General features: G+C 40.0%; 1 protein-coding gene across 3 annotated transcripts in view; it reads right to left on the reverse strand.

The window, feature by feature from the left end:
• INTS6 (integrator complex subunit 6) overlaps window positions 1–20119 on the reverse strand; it is a 38851-nt gene extending 18732 nt beyond the window's left edge. For 2 of the 3 annotated variants that reach the window (XM_058045062.1, XM_058045060.1), the window contains exons 1-4: window positions 19613–20024; window positions 19286–19363; window positions 18423–18572; window positions 3345–3434 (exon numbers count right to left, since the gene is read on the reverse strand). In XM_058045062.1, the coding sequence (XP_057901045.1) occupies window positions 3345–3434; window positions 18423–18572; window positions 19286–19363; window positions 19613–19723 (429 nt within the window). In that variant the 5' untranslated portion in view covers window positions 19724–20024. Of the gene's footprint in view, window positions 1–3344; window positions 3435–18422; window positions 18573–19285; window positions 19364–19612; window positions 20025–20088 lie in introns of those variants that run through there. The other variant, XM_058045061.1, reaches the window with a different exon arrangement.
• Window positions 20120–20713: the final 594 nt, after the last annotated feature.

Consider the following 20713-nt stretch of genomic DNA (forward strand, 5'->3'; position numbering starts at 1 on the left):
AATTAATGATGGCTTGCAAACAGTATGAGCCCATCCCCTCCTCAAATTCTGACTCAAACTAGTGAGTCCAGGGAAAGATCTGGTAAACAAGCCATGCATAACATAGAATTGATGCTGGCACTTTTCACTGGCACTAATGCATTAAAAAGCAGCACCAGAAGGGATAGAACTGAAAGTGTTACTGACTTGTGCAGGTGGAGAAAACTGCATAGACAATATAATTTCTGTTCTCAGGCTGAAAGACCACACCCATGAGAGACAAAGCAGCACTCACTGAAGGTCAAGGCTCTATCTGCAACATCCATTTTAAAATCCACAAAGGAACAGGACATCTGAAGAATTCAGCAAGAGCTCTGAAACAGGGTTTAAGCTTGACTGCTTCACACTAAGGCAGATGACAGTGTTCCCATAGTGATAAACTGATTTCATTGGTAAGAATGTAAATGTTCATCTGAATGACAAAGTTTGGAGAAAACTTGTCTCCAGGTCCCATGCTGGCTTCACAGGCTTTCCAAAAAAAACCCCAACAAAACACCAAAGTCCAACACTGTTGATTATCTTGTATATGTGCCTTAAAAGAACTAAAAATACACTGCTTCAGTCGATGCTAGGAGAAAAAACATTGTTGTTATAGCCAGTGGGATATGATCACTTCCAACACCAACTCTGAAAAGCCTCCCCGAAGCCAAACCCAAAGAACAGGACAGACATTTCAAAGTGACTGAAAAAGCTTTGTTAGTGAACCAAAGAGGAGCAATCAACTTCCATATCTCCAGGGTGGTGTTCCTGTACTAATTCCAGCTCATTTCTGTATGTTCAACTTGAGAGGAAACTGTAAAGGACACTTAAGGTAGACTAAGAAAAATTCTGATCAATAGAACACACACTGACAAAAGCCAAAGATCATCCCTGAAAGACAGTCGTAGCACCCTTCAATGCTTTGTTCCTCTTGTCTGCGATAGCGTTAAGAATGTTTCTACCAGCACACCTATGGCCAAGAAAAGGGAAAAAAAAATCACATCCTTTGCTGGGTATGAAACACCCAGTACACACATATGGAAAAGCATTCAAACCTGTTTGCATTCACATTTTGTCTTGCAAGAACAGTGGTCACTTCACCTCCTGGAGGAATGGAACACCTTTACTTGGCTTATTTATAACAAAAAACCCCACGTTAATCCACTACTATTAGAGCAAATTCTGCATTTCTACAATGCAATTTAACAATCACAAAATTGTAACATTGGGCCTGATTTGACATCATCACAACACAAACTCTGGTTGTAGCACACACTTATCACACATGCTTATCAGTCAGCACTGCTCATGAACCAAGTCTAAACTTAGTAGATTTATGCAGTCACCAGGAAACCCCTTGTCTCAACCTAAGTTACAACAGTTTAAAGATGTGAATGTATGACCAAATGGTTGCCTCACTCCAGGAAAATGTCTTCTTGTGAAGACTAAGAAGTTGCACTCACATTAAAAGGAAAAGGAACAAAAAAAAACCAAAACTGGATGGCTATGAAAGTCCTGATTGTTGTTGTAAAATGAAGAGCTTAACAACTAATGCAGCTTTCTTACCTAAATCGTTTTGAATAACAAAGATGAAAGGAAATGTAACACAGAATCATAGCACTGCATACACCAGAAGGAACACATGATACACAGTCCAGAGGCTTTTGACTGCTCAGGGCCTTGTCCAATGAAGCTTTTACCATCTCCACAACCACTGGTCAGCATGTCCAGTGTTTGATCACCCACACAGTTAAAGATTTTCTTGATATCTCATCAGAATTTCCCATGGGACAACTTGCAGCTGTTGCCTCTTATCTCAGCCCTGGGTACCTCCAGGAAAAGACAAGCTCCCAGTCCCATTCAGCTGTTGCAGAGGGTGGGAAAGCACTCCCCAGGCTTCTCTTTGGAAGACTGAACAAACCCAGTTCTCAGCCTCTATCCAGAGGCTGAGTTCCTCTCTGAGCACCTTGGTGCTCCTCACTCCAGTATGTCAGTGCCAGATTTTACAAGTCATCTGACAACAGAGATTCTTCTCAAGAAAGGATGTAGACAGCTATAAGATTACCCAAAACAGTATTTTGCTGCTAACAACACTGTATGTTGCAGAAGACTCTGAAATCAGTATCACATTACTCAGTATTTTGGACTGCACACATTCAATCACAGAATTCATCTGAAAATAGGTTAATGGGTAAAAAAAAAGTATAAAGAAGTAAAATTTCATACAGATAACCTACTTGTTACCATGGATCCAGGATATCCATTTCAGTTACTAGCTATGCTTGTTAGGAGTCCACACAGAATTACACAATTATTTAACTCTCTTCAAGTTAGATATATTACAAAAACCACTCAAATACCACTTTTCATACAGACAAATTCTGTAAGTGCTGTAACAATGCAATATAATACATTATTAGGAGAAATCTGAGTAACTAATGAACAGCAAAGTACAAGTTAATCTGTACAGTCAAATGTGGTGCATCACAGGCAAAAGTCTGAATTCTTCTCTTAAGTTTTAAAATGGACCTTTGGATATTAACCTTGTCCCTGAAAAGGGAATGAACTTAGGGATTTGTTGTAGTTTGTTTGGGCTTTTTTTTTTTTTTCACTACTGCATGGAATGGGCACTGGGCTGGCCTGACCAATCCTACCACTTCCATCTTTTTAAGGAAAGAATTCAAAAGGGCCAATAAGTTAAAATAGTTCAGTGCCTCAGCATTTGCCATACCTCTGAGTTAGCCAGATGTCTGACTGGGTACTCCATATACCAAGATCTTGATTTTAAACTGCTCTACAGATTTAAATTGGAATATATTTCTTCAGTTCTTACCTTGAATTATAAAGACTACTCATTTGATTATAATCTTTTTAAGAACTCAGCGTGAGAGTAGAACATGTTTCGCATATGCCCTAGTGGCAACATCCTTTGGGAAATCATTACTTTAACTTGGGTCTATACAAAAAAAAAACCTCTATCAAGACCAATTAAGGACACATATGCTTTATAGAAATCAATTTCTTCTGCTAACATATTTTAAAAGCCATGAACTCCTTAGACAGAGCAAACTCATTCTATTTAACAGACCAACAATTGCACCACAGGTTTCTGTTACATGACAGAAAAAGAGTTATTTGGTTTTTCATAGTACTATTGCATAAAATTACTTGAAATTAAAATATATTACTTGAAATTAATCAAGACAAGCAAATTTAAGCTATTAATGGGCATACTTCTGAGGAGCCACTTATGCTCCTACTGCAAACAGTACCAATGTTTAAACAATATTTAGTACACATCACTGTAACCAGAAGTTAGATCTTACCTCTTCCTGTATTCCACTGGTAGTAGTTAATTTACTTCCATCAGTAACTGTTATAATTATTGCTGGCTCCAGAAAAAAAGGGTTTCGTCCCTAAGAGGAAGAAAAAGCAGTTACTTTAAATAATGTAACAAACTCTGTTCAGTCATTAAATAGCCACTGATACCAACTAACAAAACAACAAAGCTTGAGGTATTTATTCTCATGTACCACATATTGCAGCACAAGGAGTTTTTTAGCCTTTTTACACTCACACCATGGAATGCCAGACACTTAGCATGTCTGTATTCAATGAATGCATACAGAAACAGCAAAAATGGTTAACACAGGACTTCAAGAACAGGGCTTGCAACGTATTCTGACAAACAAGCAACTGTTTAGAGAAGCAACCATCTCCTCCAAAGGTACTTCCAATTCTCCCTATTCCAGGGCTAATTTTGTGATTTAATTACTTTGTGTCCAAGTAAAGTATTCACATAGTATCTTGTGATCATGACCCCTGAGTTAAGAACTACTACTCTATCTATTAAGACCGATAAAATTAGCACCCGTTCCATTCTGATGAAAGTGGTTCAACATGCATACACAAAATCTACTTCAGAAACAAATACTTGAAAAATAGATAAACTTTCTGTATTTATCATTTAAGACAAACATATGCAAGGCAAGATATTCTAGGATCCCAGCAAGTCAGGCAGCTAGCCTAGCTGTAGCAAAAACCTGAGGTCAGTTATTGGTATTCCTTTATCTACTGCCAGCTCTAGGAGCTCTCCAAAAAGAACTCCAAAGCATTCCATGGATACATCAACTCTCGCTTAGGTAACACATTTCACTCTACCTAGGGTTAATAATGGACTGAATAAAAGTCACCACAAGATTTTGTTTAGTATGTCCTGTTCTTCTCTTGCTAATATCAAGGCCTTGTTTTTCTTCCTCAGGAAGCAAAGAAAAATGTAATTAAACCTGCAGCCTAGTTCTGCTTATAAAGACAAACTATCTCATGAATGGTTGTGACTTACTCTAAAAACATGGAGAGAGAACTAACAAGTTTTAAAAGACCTTTTAAACCCATTTTTAGAACACATTGAATATAAAAGATCATCTACTGATTTTGTGCTTCAAACAGAACTATTATTTAACAATCTCATATATTTGGTGAAGGGTATCCAGTTTGACTACTGTGGCAGCACCACATTTATAGTGGTCAATATTTTTTCAAACCTTCGTAAAAAAAAGATTAAAGATTTCTTTTCTAATAGCATACCATTACTACAAAAAATAAGCATAAATCAAATTAAAACAAAGCTCAATCTCTCCCATGAAAGCCAAGCTACTTCATAATTTAATTTAAACAATTACTCAAAAGGATTTAAGGACCCTCAAAACACTCCATTTTAATTAAAATAATTTCCTAAGAATATTTAGCCTTATTTAATTCTTAACAGTTACAGTATGTTATGCTGCCAATGGTTTACCGCAACTGCAAAACATCAGCTGGAAGCTAATTACATTGCACTGAAATAATACAGAAAGCAGGGTTTCTAACCAGATATTTCTCATGAATACTAATCATAAAAATACTTGAATTCTATTGCTAATAATTATTGTAAAAATGAATTGACAACTGATAAAAATAACAGATTTATGATGTCATAACCAATGCTAAGTTAATATTCTGGTGCAATTTCAAATGCAAGTATTAAATTTTCCATCTCTGACAACACCTTTTCTCTGGATATCCTCATCACCTTGAAAAACTTTTTTATTCCTTAACTATACTTTTTCTCAATTTTTTCCTATCTAAAGTTTAAGCCTTAAAAAGCTGGTGTTAGAATGATCATGAAATTATAAGGAAGGAAACAGGAGTTGCTACACTTGAGCTCCCTATGAAACATGTCTGAGGGAGAAATGTCTTCATCCTCAGGATACTCTCGGTAATTTCACAAGCATTTTACATATACAAAGGATATTCACTCACACACTAAGAATAAATTGTTTTCAGAAAGATAATTAAAATGTATCATGGAAGAATTTCAGTAAAAAAGCCTATTACTGAGATTTACTACTTTTTGACTAAAAATTTCCATGTCATTACTTTTTAAAGACCACCACTGACTCTGCTGACCCTGCTCCCCACCTTAAGTTATACAAAAGCATTCAAAACCAGTTCCTTCAACAAAACCCCCTCTTATTTATCTAAGCTCTCAACAGTAAGACATCATAAAATTGAATTCTAAAAGACTTACCAACTCCTTTAACTAAACTGCAGCACTTCTGTCAACAATTGGTTGAGAACTTTATTTCTACCTAATTAATCTAATTCTACAGCAATCAAATTACTTTCTATTTCTCTTTCCATAGAAATACAATTTTAAAAAAAACCAGCACTTACAAATCTTGAGAATATCATTCTTCAAAATACATAGCCACATCATTGACTGTAAATGCACAGGTAATTAATTCAGTCCGGCCCAATTATTTTGGCTATGCAGAGGAACAGTGAGTGACAGTATACACTAACATCTCTTTGCCAGCTTACAGGTATGCTGCAATGCACTGGGGAAAGCATCTCAGGGTAACAAGGTATAAATAATAAACCCACTTACAACTTACTCTGATAACTAGATAACCAGCATGAGGTTTTATTTATTTCAGAAGAAACACACTGCTTTTCCTTCTGAAAGTTTGTAGCAGTGGTGAAAAAAGCAAGAACCACCTACAGTTTTAATGGCTGACCACTGTCAAACAATGTACAAGGAGGATTTTCTCATTCACAATCTGTATTTTCAAGGACAGATGTGGACCAACACAACAAAAAGCCCTACAGACCTCTTTTGGAAACAAAGTTACTTTAAACAGCATCAGTATCAGGGAAAGTTTGCTTGATTAAAAAGGAATAAGCAAGAGATTCAAAGACTTAAGATGAATTTATATTACACAACACTTCCATTTGAACAATTTGACAGCTTCATGACTGCTCCCAAACACAAAGAAACTCAGCTGCGTTGGTTGCCTTTCCCTTGGTTTCCAGCTGAAGCAGTTCTGTGCTCAGATAACCCAAATACAGAGCACCAGTGAGCTCCACGCCACTCACTATGGGTCACAGAAAGAGGCATCCCATGCCACACCAGCTTGCATGATGCTCTCAGAGGGAGCCTCACATCAAGCCAGAAAGTGTATCAAATTATCAAGACACATTATTGCCTAGTTGAGGCTCTCACAATTAAGAATTCACTCCCGCTGGCAAGTAAGCTTAGCATCAAATTCCAACGTGACTAATTAATACACAGATGACTTTCTTTCCTTCTTCCAAGTGTAGAGGCAAAGCAGTTCAAGACCTATAGTGACCTTTACAGATGCACGTATACAATATTATATATGCAGGAAGAGAAGATAAAGACTACTGTTATCTCAAAGGACACATTTAAATATTCATTTCAGAATCAGAAGTGTTGCAGAACTGAAGAAATGGATGAGGAAGAAATGCGACCAAACCACACCAAATCAGAGACTAAAAAAGACACAACAAGCAACTACTACAAAAATGAGTTTTTAGTAGTAGAGAAACTTGAAGCTCAGGAAAGGTTGGAAGCTGAAAACAGACATGAACAGAAGTTAAGTGCATATTTTTTTAATAGAACATATCACTAGGAACTGGAAAAAAATGCATTTTGAGATCATGACAAATGTCTAAAAGGTACACTTCCACTTCAGTAAATCACAAAACTCTGCAAGCTGTATTGTTATCTATCTCCTATTACATTATCTCAGCAGAGCCTTTCCATTTTCAAAACTATCAGCCCTAACTCTCAGTAAATTTGGACATCTGACTAGGAAATATAAAATTGCAGTATCAATTTTTTAATTCAGTCTTAGTTTTTTATAATTTAGAAGGTCAAGAGTCTCAAATGCTCTCAAGAATCTGTGAGCAACCATTGTTCAAAAGAAACAGCTTAAAATGAAATCTAAAAGTCAGAATGACAAAAATTATTAGCTTTAAAGCTATTTTTTAACTGATAAACAGCTTAAATATCAAAACACTAAGCTTGAATTTCAAACTAAAACAGATGGTCAAAATCCATCATGGTTTTCACTTTTTTTGTTTCCTAGAAACTTCAGTTACGCTTTAGCAAAATCATGAAATGTCTAAGACATTAACATTTATTGGAGACTTTCCCCTTCATTGCTCAAGGCAGAACACTATCAGTCACGTACACAGAGGTATTAACAACTGTTCTGATCATCAGTTACATAAGAACTGCAGCATCTTGTGCAACTTCTTACTTGTCCCACTCACACTTTCAGCAGCCTTGGCTATTTTCCATTATCCCCACAGAATTAATCTCTGTAGTTGGCAAGTCCTATAGAACCAAGTGTATTTTAAGCTTTCGCACAATTGTTTTCCAAGTCACAAGCACAGCTGAATACACTGGCATCACAGCAGTATTTCAGTCAATTTATAGCTGGCAATTAAACTCCACAAAAATTACTTTGCCTTTAAGGATTTTAAATGTACGTAGACACACAGCACAACCATGCACATACAAGCAATGTGCTACAGTACTAGGGAAAGAATATGCTTTCAACTTTGGTAGACCAGTAAATTCCTTCCTATTACTTGATAAGAAGCAAAATGTCTTTAAATGGAAGTTTTCCCAGATGAAGCTAATCTATCACCTAATATTTAACACAAACACACTGTGAAACTTTGATCTATCAGAACACAAGAAGAATATGCTGCAGGTGGGGGAGTGCAGAAAGGGCAGTCCAATTCTACTACAACATTTGCATTGATAAAGCTGACATCTCACTGTTATGCCACCATAACAGTACCAGAATTCTGTGGCCAGACTGAAAAATATAGCAGCTCTAAATTCTGTCACATTGTTATCTAATTGACTGAACCTGCATGATAAAAATAACTTTGCAATTGTATTTATTTACTATGTTTTAGAACTGAAATTGATTCTTTGAAGTGGAAGCACCTCAGTGTCAGAGAAACTTCTGTGCTTTCAGCCTGAGTAAGAGCTGAAGAACACACAAATTCTATATAGGCTTCAGATCTGACAAAGATGGACTTCACACACAAAGAAAGTTGCTAACTCATCTATCTTGCTGTCCATAAAGATTCCAATATGTTCCCTTGACGCTGTTGATTATCCAAAATATAATATAGTTTTGCAGTGGTAGCAGTTCTGTCTCAGTAGAAGATCAGATATTTGTACAGCAGATGTATTTCAAGATCACTTTCAGAAGTCACAGAAGTAAGTTCAATGAGAGCTACACCAACCAGTTTGAGTTTTACACAGGATGGGTGTTTTGAAATATGTTAAGATTTCAAGCCATAAAAGAAATTTTAATACAAACTAGAAATCTCCCTTAATGCCTAATTAATGACAAAGGCAACAACACCAGCCACAAAGAGGAATCTTATGAAATAATCTAATGAAAGCCCCATTCCAGAAATTACACTATCTCCAAGAAAAAATGCCCAGTGTTTTTCTGAAATGGCTGCTGGACAGCAGGATGACTCTTTCTATTAGACCTAGTCCACACACACACACCTGCAGTATGGACAAGCATCCTGTGTCATAATACTGGCATCTGTAGCTCTCCCTGCAGCATCCAAGATGGGAGGACTTGTGCTCTGCCTTTTGTTCGCACTAGGCAGCTGGGAATCCTACCTCACCAACAGACAGGTTTCAGAAAGAACACAGGAAAATTCATCACCTAATAAAGATAATTTGAGAGATCACCTCACTACAACCAAAAGAAGAGAACTCTAAATCTTAAGGGAAAAACAACTGCTATCAGAAAAGCAGGTGATAGTAGCAGGTTTTAGAAGACCAAAGTGTGGTCCCAAAAACCGCAAAGATCTAGCACCTCTGTGTATATAACAATATGCACACCCAGGGTGAATAAAAAGATCATACCTCTTCAATTCAGGGATGAGGGAAAGAAATAGATTTGACAAATGCTTAAGGTGTCTGGACTGAGGCCAAACCAGTAACTGTATGTGAAAACACCAACTCTCACCACTACCACGGATTCTCCCAAAATCTCCCACAATTTTTGCCATAGTTTCAGCTGCATAAAAGCAACATTTATAAACTGCTATTTGGCCAAAATAGCCTATCAGAGAGTACCTCACCTATGCAAACTTATATTTTACTTTGTAATTGGAACACCAGCCAGCAGAGGGGGCACAAGTTATTAAAATCTATCCTCATAGGAGATGTTTTGAGTACTGAGGCACACTATTTGCATACTACCTCAAAACACAAAGGAACAACTTAATACCTCCTGTCTAAATCCAGGCATCTAAAACCTCTAAATATTCTTGTATAAGTACAAACAAGAAGTAATCCCTCACTGAACTCTAATTTCTTAACATATATTTAATCTAACAGCTGGTTCATGGTTTCTAGACACCATGGAAGCACATACTGTCATTCCACTTCTTCCTTTTTTTGCTGCAGACTGCCCATCTTTAGAAGGCTCAGCAACAAACACTGAACTGTATTACAGACACATTCCCTTTGCTTTTGAAGCTAACCTTACCCCCTCCCTCAGTATCCTATCCCAAATTATTTTGTCTTTTGGAGAAAACCTTAAAAATAGAGTTTTAAGGAGGCACAGTAGAATTTATCAAGGTCTGAACCCATGCTTCCATTAACACACCGTCTCCCTCCTCCCCAAAAAAATGGAAAATGCTTTTCAAGCAGTAATGATTTCTCCTGCACTCATACTCCAAAAGCCAACAAAACTGCAACAATTTTACAGTAAGGATGGCTACCAAAAAATATCTTTCCTCCATAAGGCAAGACTACAAAACCTAAATTCAGCTGTTGTCCTCTATAGACTACAGCAAAGTTACTGAAGGCAAATTAATTTCCCACGTTGTAGACAATATTTTAGTTAGCCATATAACAAATACCTGAGAGTTACTACAATACCCAAGACATGGGCTAGTCACAGTTTCTTAACTGGAATACTTATGTAGGATTACAAGGCAGTTACATGGTTTCAATTTCATTTCTTACTAGCACTACAGATTAGGAGTAAATTAAATAATTTTTGCTCACACAGAGTTTGTACATACCACTGTTTGGTGGCATGCAGCTTTCTGCATCAGGCAACCAGGAACAAATTAAGTTATAGACTTAAATATAAAGAAATTTAAAGAAAAATCAGTTAGCAAAAGGCTTTCAAAGCCAAACACAATTCTAACAGCAGACTTTTCCCAAGGCTGAGCCAGAGATCAAACTCCTCAGCACATCAGTTACAGAACTAAGGAAGAATTCTTGAAACAACCATTATGTCCATAACACAGGTTACCTAAGTTCCATTTAAGAAAAGGAAATTTAAGATATTGAGGAAAATAAATGCAACAAAAGCAAGTCATTTGCTCATTGTTATTTTGGACCTAGGCATTATCTCCAAAAAATCTTTTTTAAAATAGCCATTTATGACTTCAATTAACTACTGAACCTCCAAACACATCACCTTAAACTAGCCATGTCCAGTCAAAGCTAAACAGCAAAAACCAAAGATCCAGTCAGATATCACTTCTGTAATTTGAAATGCTAGAGACAAAACACCTATCTGAATTGCACAAGAGACAACAAACCCATTTTCAAAAACAAAGTCACAGAGTCTTACATCAACTGCTTGCTCTGCTAAAGATTGCGAGTTTGTGTTCTATAGGTAATGATTTCATTGCATATCCATCCTGAAACATGCCACAAGAAAATTCACTGTGCTTAGTATCATTTTTATAGATGCTCATAACTTTACACATTGAGTTTCCAAGTCTGGCACCGAATGAACTGCTTAAAACTATTTAATTGCGCAACTTCAGTCATTTTGGAACTCCCTCAGAAAGTTTGTGCCAAGAACAAAACCAAAACTAACAGCAAGAAAACAAAAGAGGCAACTCAAAGCAGCCTGAAAATGAGTTTCAATGCAATTTTGGAATACACAATCACCATACTGAATATTACACATGTGGAAACAGAAGGCATGTGTTAAGGAAGCAGTTTAAGACTCTGTTCATGTTGAACAATAAAGGAATGATGAATACATAGTAGATTTACTAAGACCTCAAACTTAAAACCTCAAGATACTTTCATGTGCCTAAATCAGAGAGGTCCCAACATTAGTAAGTCACAGTTTCAAAAATCACAGGTTAATATATAGGTTTGTCCTCTTTCATTTAAGAACAGATCTAATTGAGTTTTAAATATCACATTATATAAGTGATAATTTCTTGATTAACTAGTAAGTGTTCCAATTTAGATTAGTTCCTTGGTAAGTTTCAAAAACAATTCAGTCCTTCAATCTTTCACATTTACATTACAGTTAAAAAATAAAACATGCATAGAACCGCAATTTTATACATAATGAATTCCAGCAAGTAACTAAACAGTGAAAAACCACATTAAAATGAAGCACAAAATGCCACTAACATTTGAAACATTTAAGTACTGATGTGACAGATGTATAATGCCAGAAGGTCAAGAACTTTAACTTCTTCTTAAATGAAATTAAATTATTTACCTAAGCAGCAAAATCAACTGCGATCACAACTTAGATGTACCTTATCAGTTAGTTACAGATTAATAAAAGCATCACTACTGGAATCATCTGAAATTGGATAATCAGCCAATAAGTCACAGGAGTTTTTGAAGTTATTTGAGTGAGCATAGTAATGAGCTGCTAAAAATAGGTTCTATTTGAGCCTTTATAAACTTTTCCTAAGAAAAATAAATTAACACAATGCATACCAAACATAACCTTAAAGTCAGCTCCAATGACTCTGAGTTTAAGATGATTTTGGTTTTATTTCCTAAAAATATTTCTGAATTTTTTATTCCAAAAATAACTGACCTTGCCAAGCCCTGGATCAAGTCCCTAATTAGAGAAGCCTTTCTGATCACAGCAATGACCTTACACAGCTGGTTCTGGCTCAGTCAGTGCAATTCACAGACTAAGCCAGGCCTCTGTTCTCCATATGCTGCAGAAGGGTAACAAATCCTACAGTTGCCCACACACCAATTAGAGGGAAAAAACCTAACCAAAATACACACCACCGAGAAGAAGAGACACACTTGTTTACAAAAATCTCCCCACAAATTAGGGGGTTAATAATCCAGAGTATTGATAAGCTGACTAAAAGTAGCTTATTGACCTATGAACACAGAGCAATTCTTCAGAATAACTTCCCAAAGACTCCCCCACAATTCCTTCCTGGAGTTTACCACCACAACAGCAGGAGAAACTTGGCTGTTCTAAACCAATTTTGAACCACCACAGTTCAGTCCAGTTTATTAATCTCACTGACCAATCACTGATTTATTTTACTACATGAAGTCACACAACTTGAAGCAAGGTTAGTGCAACTATGAACCCATGAGAAGCCACAAGTTCCAGAGCAGAGATCTAGGCTGAGTATGCCTCACAGAAGATGCACACAATCAAGATGGCATTTTGGGATTCAATGCTGGGAGGGCAGAACTGTTGCAATAGAGATGCCCACTTTTCACTCATTCTGTATACTGAGCATCAGAAAACACCATCAGTGCCCTGTGTGAGTCCAGTGACATTCTGTATTTGTTCAATGTAGCTGGACAAAATGCGCAGTGTATGCAAATAAATTATGAATTAACATGTTACAGCACTGCCCCTTCCAAATCAAATTTGTTTGAAGTATCCTCTTTCTGCTACTGGAACAGATTGATAAAAATGTTTTCATTGGAAAAAATGAAGTACCTCATTAAGAGTTCAAATTCTTTAAAAACATACTGGATTGGAACTAGACAAGTGATTTTAAAACATTTAAGACTTTTGCTGAACTTTGTTGGGCTGGGAGTGCTAAAGGGCAAGCAGTTCCACATCACAATGTAAAAAAAACACCCTAACAGTGCCTGCTGCAGCTCTCACTAGAGGGTGTTCTAAAACAAGGACAGCATGTTTAAAGGTTATGGTCTAAAAGGTGTAAATTCAAACCAATATGCTTCATTTCATCACACATCAGATGAGAAGGATTCATTTTAACCAGCACTTTACATACAGATCTTTGACATCAGCAGGCATCCAGGTTCATGTTAAATCCATTGCCATTCCACAGAAAATATCAAAAGCCCCTCATATTTCTGCCATTATTACACTTACACTTGGGATGTTGTTTACTACTGTCTGAAATTCTCCTATTTGGTTTTCTTGGGCGAGGGGGGCAAAAAAAAGACCAGGATAGCTACTCTGCAAGTGTAAATCTCTGCCCCTACCAACATGAGAAGCAAACTGCATGTGCAACTGTGCCAGCATGACAAAGCAGGAAACGCTAACCTAAACTTTGGTTCCAAATTTGGAGGCACATGCAGCACAGGCCATTTCAGTGCAGTGCATTATGATCCCAAAATACCAAGACAAAAGCCATATTGCAAAGTATTTTGACTTTTGAGAGTAACAAAATCCAGTAACAATCCTCAAAACTCTCTTGGGAAAATAAAACTGCTCCACAATTAAAGAAAAAAACAGAACATATCACTGCAGAAGCATAATGTAGTCCATGTTAGGGAACAGTACTTGTTTCACTTTTTTTGTGGCTTTATAACCTCAGGAGATTCTAGACAAGCATGTAAACAAGCAGTCAGCCTAGAATGTGTGATTTAAATCTGTCTCGTGTCCACAAGTATGATTAGAAAATACCTCCTAGGTACACTGTTCACTGTAATTGGAATACTACAGTATTTATGCCATTGTGGCAAAACACCCTGAACTCTACAGACCAATGCCAAGTTCTACTGTGGGAACACATCAGCAATTCTGCTACTGTAGCTATAAATGGGTCTAGACCTACACTCAGAAAGAACTATCAAGCGGCAGTTAACCTAAGATTGTGTAGTTTGATGGTCATACCTGGCATGACCACAACACTCCAAAAAAACTTATTTAAAAACAAATGTAGGATACCTTCCAACTTCCAGCTCTGAGTATATTCTCATGTTCCCAAAATATTCTTTATCAGTTGAATTTTATTTGGATTTTAGTTTTGTCCTCAGAAGATTCTAGTTATGCTTCTGCTCATATGTGATATACACTACAGAATAAAAGGCTTTCACCAAGACTGTACACAGCCTGGTAAGCCACCCAGTGTTTCTTGTACTAATCTAAATCCAGGCAGCATCTTATTCATCACTGCGAATGAAAAATGCCTAGTCTAAATCCATTTGTATTAGACACACTGACTTTTCTGTTTCAGAGCAACAAAGTTAGCATGTGCTTTTCTTACATTAGACTCATTTAAAAGTTAAACTCATCTCATAGCAGTAGTAATGCTGCTGAAAAATGGGGAAGATTCTCTAGTGAGATTTTAAAAACTAAAAAAAAGCTTATATTATTGAAAAGCACTTTCTATATGCAGTATTAAAGCAATTTCACCCTGAAAAGATATTAAAAATACTTTGAAATCCTTTCAGTTAAGTGTATTTTATCCTCTCAAACCTTATTCTATGCTATACTGCCAAAAAAAACAGCACTACACTTTCAGCATTTCACAAATAACAAGCAACATGAAACACACAGGGTATCAATAAATCAGTTTTGACAATTACATACACCCATCAGATTCCAGCTTTGGTAGAGCTATGCTGGTCTTTGGCAGGTGAGTATCAAAACACCATTGATACATATTTTAACTACCTCAGATTCAGTGCCTAGGCTTAGAAACTCACTACAAACTGCAAGTAACTGAAGCTGATGGTTTATTTCAACCATTTGTTTACATTTTCACTCTATCATAACAGCAGCTACGTTTTGAATGCTTTCTGTTTCCACAGAAACCTCTATCAGTATTTAACCTTTCCATGAACTACAACAAGCTGCACATTTGCTATACTCAAAACTATTTGGTTAAATCGTGACTACTCATGTCCTGCTGAACAAGCCACAGTTAAAAGAGCTAAGAGTGTACTTCAAGAGGACAAAAAACCTGCCAGAAAAAGGCTGGGTATGTCAGACTAGCTGAAATAATGGAAAAGCTGAACTGGAGAAAATAAGGAGTCAATTATCTAAGTGTAAACTGGGCTAATGAAGTAGAATATTTTGTGTGATGTGACAAATGTACTGAATTTAGTGTGTTTAAACTGATTTCTTCCTAGAGACATGCAAATGCTGTATTTTTTCCCTAAGCTCTCCATAAAAATGCAGAAGGTGAAAAGGGTCACTATTTTTAGTGAATGCTAAAAGTTGACACCCTATTTGAAGGTTTATTCTTCTACTATAATCACCACAAAGCACACTAAAGGGGAAAAAAGCTATTGGATGCAAGCAGTAAAATACTGAAATTATCAATCTGAACTTGCTGCAAAAGGAACAGCCACCTTAAAATGTGTACTTTTCAAAATCATTTTTTCTTAACAAAAGCCTCCAAAAAAATTGGATCTGGCAACTCCTCAGTAAGACAAAATATTTATAAAGCCCCTATCATAGAATTTATATCAGAACTAGCTTATGAAAAAAATCTTCCAGGCTTTTGACAATTTAAGTGTGTTGACAGTGTCCTTTAAGATCTAAATGTGAGATCCTGTGATCAGCTGATCACATGGCAATTCAATCATTGCATATGCAGTATAATAAAGAGTCATAATAAAAATCCAAACATTTAAGTAGCAAGAAAATATGAAGCAGATTTTCCCCAACTCCAGAATGACCCTTCAGCCATCATTCTTGTTCAGAAGGTCAGCTGATGGAGAACTCTGGTCAACTCTGAAAGAAATGGAGTGTACTGAGTCACTCTACCATTTAAACCAACAGTTTGCACTCAGCAGGGGTACAAGATGTCACTGGTGGAGACATAACCAGACAATCCCATCAGGCTTGTATGATGTCTTGTCATTAGCATGTGTAAGAAAAGTCTGGTTTACAACTCACTTTCGTGTAGCAAGTGGATCTTGGCCAAGTACCTTAGAAGTTTGTCAATACACCAAAATACAAGCATGATAGTTCAAAGATGTTTAGCCAGAGAAATTTCCCACAAATTAATAAGTTTGGATTTTATTATGTCACAGTATCACACCTAAGATGGTCTGAATGTTGCTATTTTTGTAAAGTTATCTTGTCTTATTCTAATATATTCAGTCTTCAAATATCTGCCTCCTAACTAACTACTCTTTTATAGTGTTAATATTTGTAGCTGCTTTAGAAAAAAGTTAATCAGCAATTTATGTTCTGAATGAAAACTGTTTAAAATGCAACTGAGCATTCTGACCACTTTTATTTTCCTGGATTCTTAAGTTTCTCACACTATGTATGGTCAAACACTGATTTGTCTGGACTAAATTTTAGGTGGTAGACAAGAATAACAGGACAACGACAGGCTACCAAGCCATAGTTTTAAAGACCAATGTGAAGATGAAGACAATTAGCTTCCCTAGAGCTCATCCTGAAAATGCTGAAGGATCAGTTAAATGTTGCAGGATTTGATTTATTTTTTTAAAAATTGCCATTTTGGTACAAATAGCCAAAATGGGAACCTTTGACTTCAGCAGCAGATGACCAGCCACTTGCAATAGAGTCATCTATTTTTGTAGATGCTAAAAAGAGTTAGAATTTCTGTTTAGTCACCTGACTGCACATTGTGAATACCTCTTCAACAGCCAGCTCCACACGTGGAATGGAGCAAAAACGTGCTTAAGTGACAGGGGGTTCAAGCCCAGAGAGACAGATAACCCGAACACAGACAAAGAAAAAGTCATTGCTTCACAGTCAAAAGAGCAGCTCTTGCAGTAATGAACACTACTAGTGAGTCAAAAGAATAATGGCAACTCAACTGCCCACTTGAGTAGTTGAGCACAGCTGGCTCACTTGGAGCAAATTATTTGACATAGGTTTAATTAGAATAGTTATCACTAGCAATCGGAAAGAACAATATTTTGTGTATGGGCCTACAGGGCTTAAGTGTTCAAGAATATAGCTCCTGTAATTAAACAAGAACATCAGAAAAATGAGAAAATTACACACAGATGTATGAGGACATCAGATGACCATAGGAAAAAACCTCATGTGTGGAACTAGCCCTTTTTTAAAGTTTCATCACTAAACAGGCATTTTTAAAATGTTTAGGCTGACTTGATCATCTCACAGTAAAGCCATACTATGCAGCATGACAAATTTCCTTCATAAACACACGTGGCATGTTATCACAAACTCTGCTTAGACTGGGAAATAGTGGGGGAAGAAGGGGGACTTGTGTTCACAATCACATTCCCATGTTAAATACGGAGAGCAGTAATAAATACTAATCCTCAGATAGAGGACACAGAACTACATGAGAAAAACAATAAGGGGAGATTCAAGTTGGTATGCCCCACATGAAAAGTACTAGTAGCATCCTTCATGTGAAACAAATCCAGGCTTTGATCCAGCAGCAGAAAGAACTCTGAGTCCTAAGGCACACATTTAACCTACAATGCCTGTATTTCAGCAGCTCATACTAATGAGCATGAGAATGCTGGCCCACACCAAATAACTCCTGTTTTAAAGGGATAGTTGAAATAGAGAAATTAAAAAAGCACAGCTTCTCAAGGCTCTGATACAACAGGCAGGTTCATAAAAATACATGTATGCAGAGAAATGTTGTGGTAAACTCAATGGAAAGAGCGTTTTGAAAAAGTGCTCCTTCCAGTACTTTTGGACATGCAGTGTTGTTACAAAAACGGCTCATCTCCTAAACTGTTCGGCACAGTATGGAGAAAGCTAAGTTTTCATAACCCTATCAGGCTCACCAGCTATGGTACCAAACACAGACCCAACAAAAAAAGGAAAAATTTGAACTGAAAAGGTCAACTTGGAGGCTGTATCACAGCTTAAAAACTGAGCAATGACTGAAATTAAAGAACAAAAAGGGTGGGTATCAAACTCACTGGCTGTATTTCTTCAAGCTAGCCGAGCTCTGCTTACTTTTTGAAGAAGCCCCCATATTGAATATTCCATGAAGATGCCACTTTGGACAACTAGCTAATTGCTGTTTCTAGGAAGTTTGTGTTTTAAGATTTTTCCACCTAGTAACAGTCAACCTACCTGCCCATAGTTGTCTATGCCAGTTACTAATCTATTTAAGTTTAATAAATCAAAAGCTGTCCTTAGGGACTGGCCAAGAGTCGTAAGTCCTTCAGCTTGAAGGTTTTTCAGTTCATTCATAAACGTTGCATGGTTTTCCTTCCAGCCAGCCTGCAAAGGGAAACGTGAAAAGATTTATTCTGCAGATATGAGTTCTGCTTTCCTGTTAGGCTACAAAGAGCCTCCGCTGCTGCATGCAGCTTACTACAAATGATAATAAAACACCTCAGAAGTTAGTATTTGATGTTGCTCCAAAAAGCCTGAAATTATGAACTTCTCTTAATCCTTAGAACTCCCCATTTAGCAAACGAGCATTTTTGCTTTGTTCCATAGGACAAATTTCTTTGAGGACACGGGTGCCCAAGCCTTAGAGTTATTTACATCACCCTCCCAGAGCCCAGCCCAGATGCGAGCCAACTGCGCTTGCAGCGACCTCCAACAGGTTCACCGTCCTGTGTCATGTGGACCCACCGCCCCCTTCCCCCGCGCGGCGCGTCCCCCCCCGCGCCGCGGCGGGGCCAGGGAAGTGCCGTCCCCTTCCGAGTCCGGGGCTCTCCGGGCTCAACTCGGTCCTTCCCGCAGCTCGCCCCGAACTCTCCTTGGAGTTGCTGTCACTTCTCCCAAGTTGAATAAATATCCCCCACAGTTCATTGCTGCTCGCACACACCGCACGGGGGAAAGCGTCGGCCATGTTGATGTCAGCGCCGCCGCCGGAGCCCGTGTGTGCCGCGCTCCCCGGACCGCCGGCAGCCGGGGCGAGGCGGGCGGGGGGCGGACGGGCCGGAAGGAGGCCGGGGAGGAGGGGGGGGGTGAGCGGGGGTTACCTTGATAGCGTAGGGAGGCTCCTCGAAAGTGACCAGCATGTACCTGTCTCCCCTGCTGGCCGGGTCCCGGGCTCGGAGCTGCGGCGCGGGGGACAAAGCAGAGGGTGAGCCGAGAGGCGGCGCCGCCGCCGGAGCCCCCCGGCTCGGCCCGGCCCTCCCCTCCCCTCCCTCCCCGCACACACACGCACTCTCTCGCTCGCTCCCGCCCGCCCTCGCCCCGCGCCCCCGGCCCAGGCAGCCCCCCGCTCCCTGCCGCCCCCTCCCCTCCCCGCGCAGCCACTCTCGCTCGCTTTCTCTCGCCTCCTCTCGCAAGGCAGAGCCCGGTACCTTCATGAAAGTCTCTACAGCGCCTTTGGCTATGTCCAGATAGGTGGTGCCCAGATGGGTGCGCTGGTTCATGGAGGCGGACGTGTCTATCAGGAAGAGTAAGATGGGCATAGTGCGGAGGGGCCGGCGGCCGGACGGCTACATGGACAGCGGGCGGGGGGCTGAGGGGAGAACCGTGGGGGGAGGTGAGGGGAAGGGGGAGAGAGAGAAGAGGACGGGGGACGGGAGAGGAGTAAGTGGCTGTGAGTGCTGTGCACGGGGAAGGGCGCCTCCCCGCTGCCCCTCTGCCGAGGCGGGGGGGAAGGGGGGGCAGCCCTGCCTGCCCTGCCCTCCTTTGTGTGAGGGGCCTGCTCAGCCCAACACAGGCTGGTTTATGAGGGAGAGGCGGATAGGGCTGCGCTGCTGGCTAACCTTCCCCCCACCACCACCTTCCTCCTCCACCGCCGCCCGCCCTCCCCTCCCCCTGTTGATGTTACTCAGAAGTTTCAGGCGGAGCAGCCGCAGCCCCGCTACCCCGGCACTTTCTCGCTCTGACTGAGGCGCTTCCTCGCTCGCCTCCCGTTTTTAAGGCAGCCTGGGTAGGTCGGCCCCGCCCCTCAAGGACACGTCCCCGTCCCACGTGACTGCCTCCCGGCTCCACCATAGGGCTCCGGTAACCGCTCCTTAGCATATTCAAATCGGCGGGGCGGGGCGGCCGCAGCGGGCGCGGGCGGCGGGGGCGCGCAGGCGCAGCCCGGGCCGGGGGGGGCCGGCCGGGGGACACGGGGCAGGGCGGGGAGCGCCGGTGCTCGCAGGGACGCGCCCCGGGGGTGCGCTCCGGGCGCCGGGGGTGCGGAGGGGCAGCGCGGGCGGGACGGGAGGGACGGACGGGGAGAGAGATCTGTCGCCGCCGCCCCTCCCGCTGAGCTATTTCGAGGGCTGCGGGGTGACGCGTCCCTCAGGGGCAGCGCCCTGCCCGACCCGCGCGCTCGGGGAGGGCGGGGGGCAGCCCCCGGGGAGCGCCGGGCCGGGGCGGTAACTCCGGCGCTGGCGGCTTGTCGCCGCCGGGAGCGGCGGGTGAGTCACGGGGGTGGGAAGGAAGGAAAGAGGGAGGGAAGAGGG

Source organism: Melospiza georgiana, chromosome 2 (assembly GCF_028018845.1).
Source record: "Melospiza georgiana isolate bMelGeo1 chromosome 2, bMelGeo1.pri, whole genome shotgun sequence".
NCBI classification, from domain to species: Eukaryota; Metazoa; Chordata; class Aves; order Passeriformes; family Passerellidae; genus Melospiza; species Melospiza georgiana.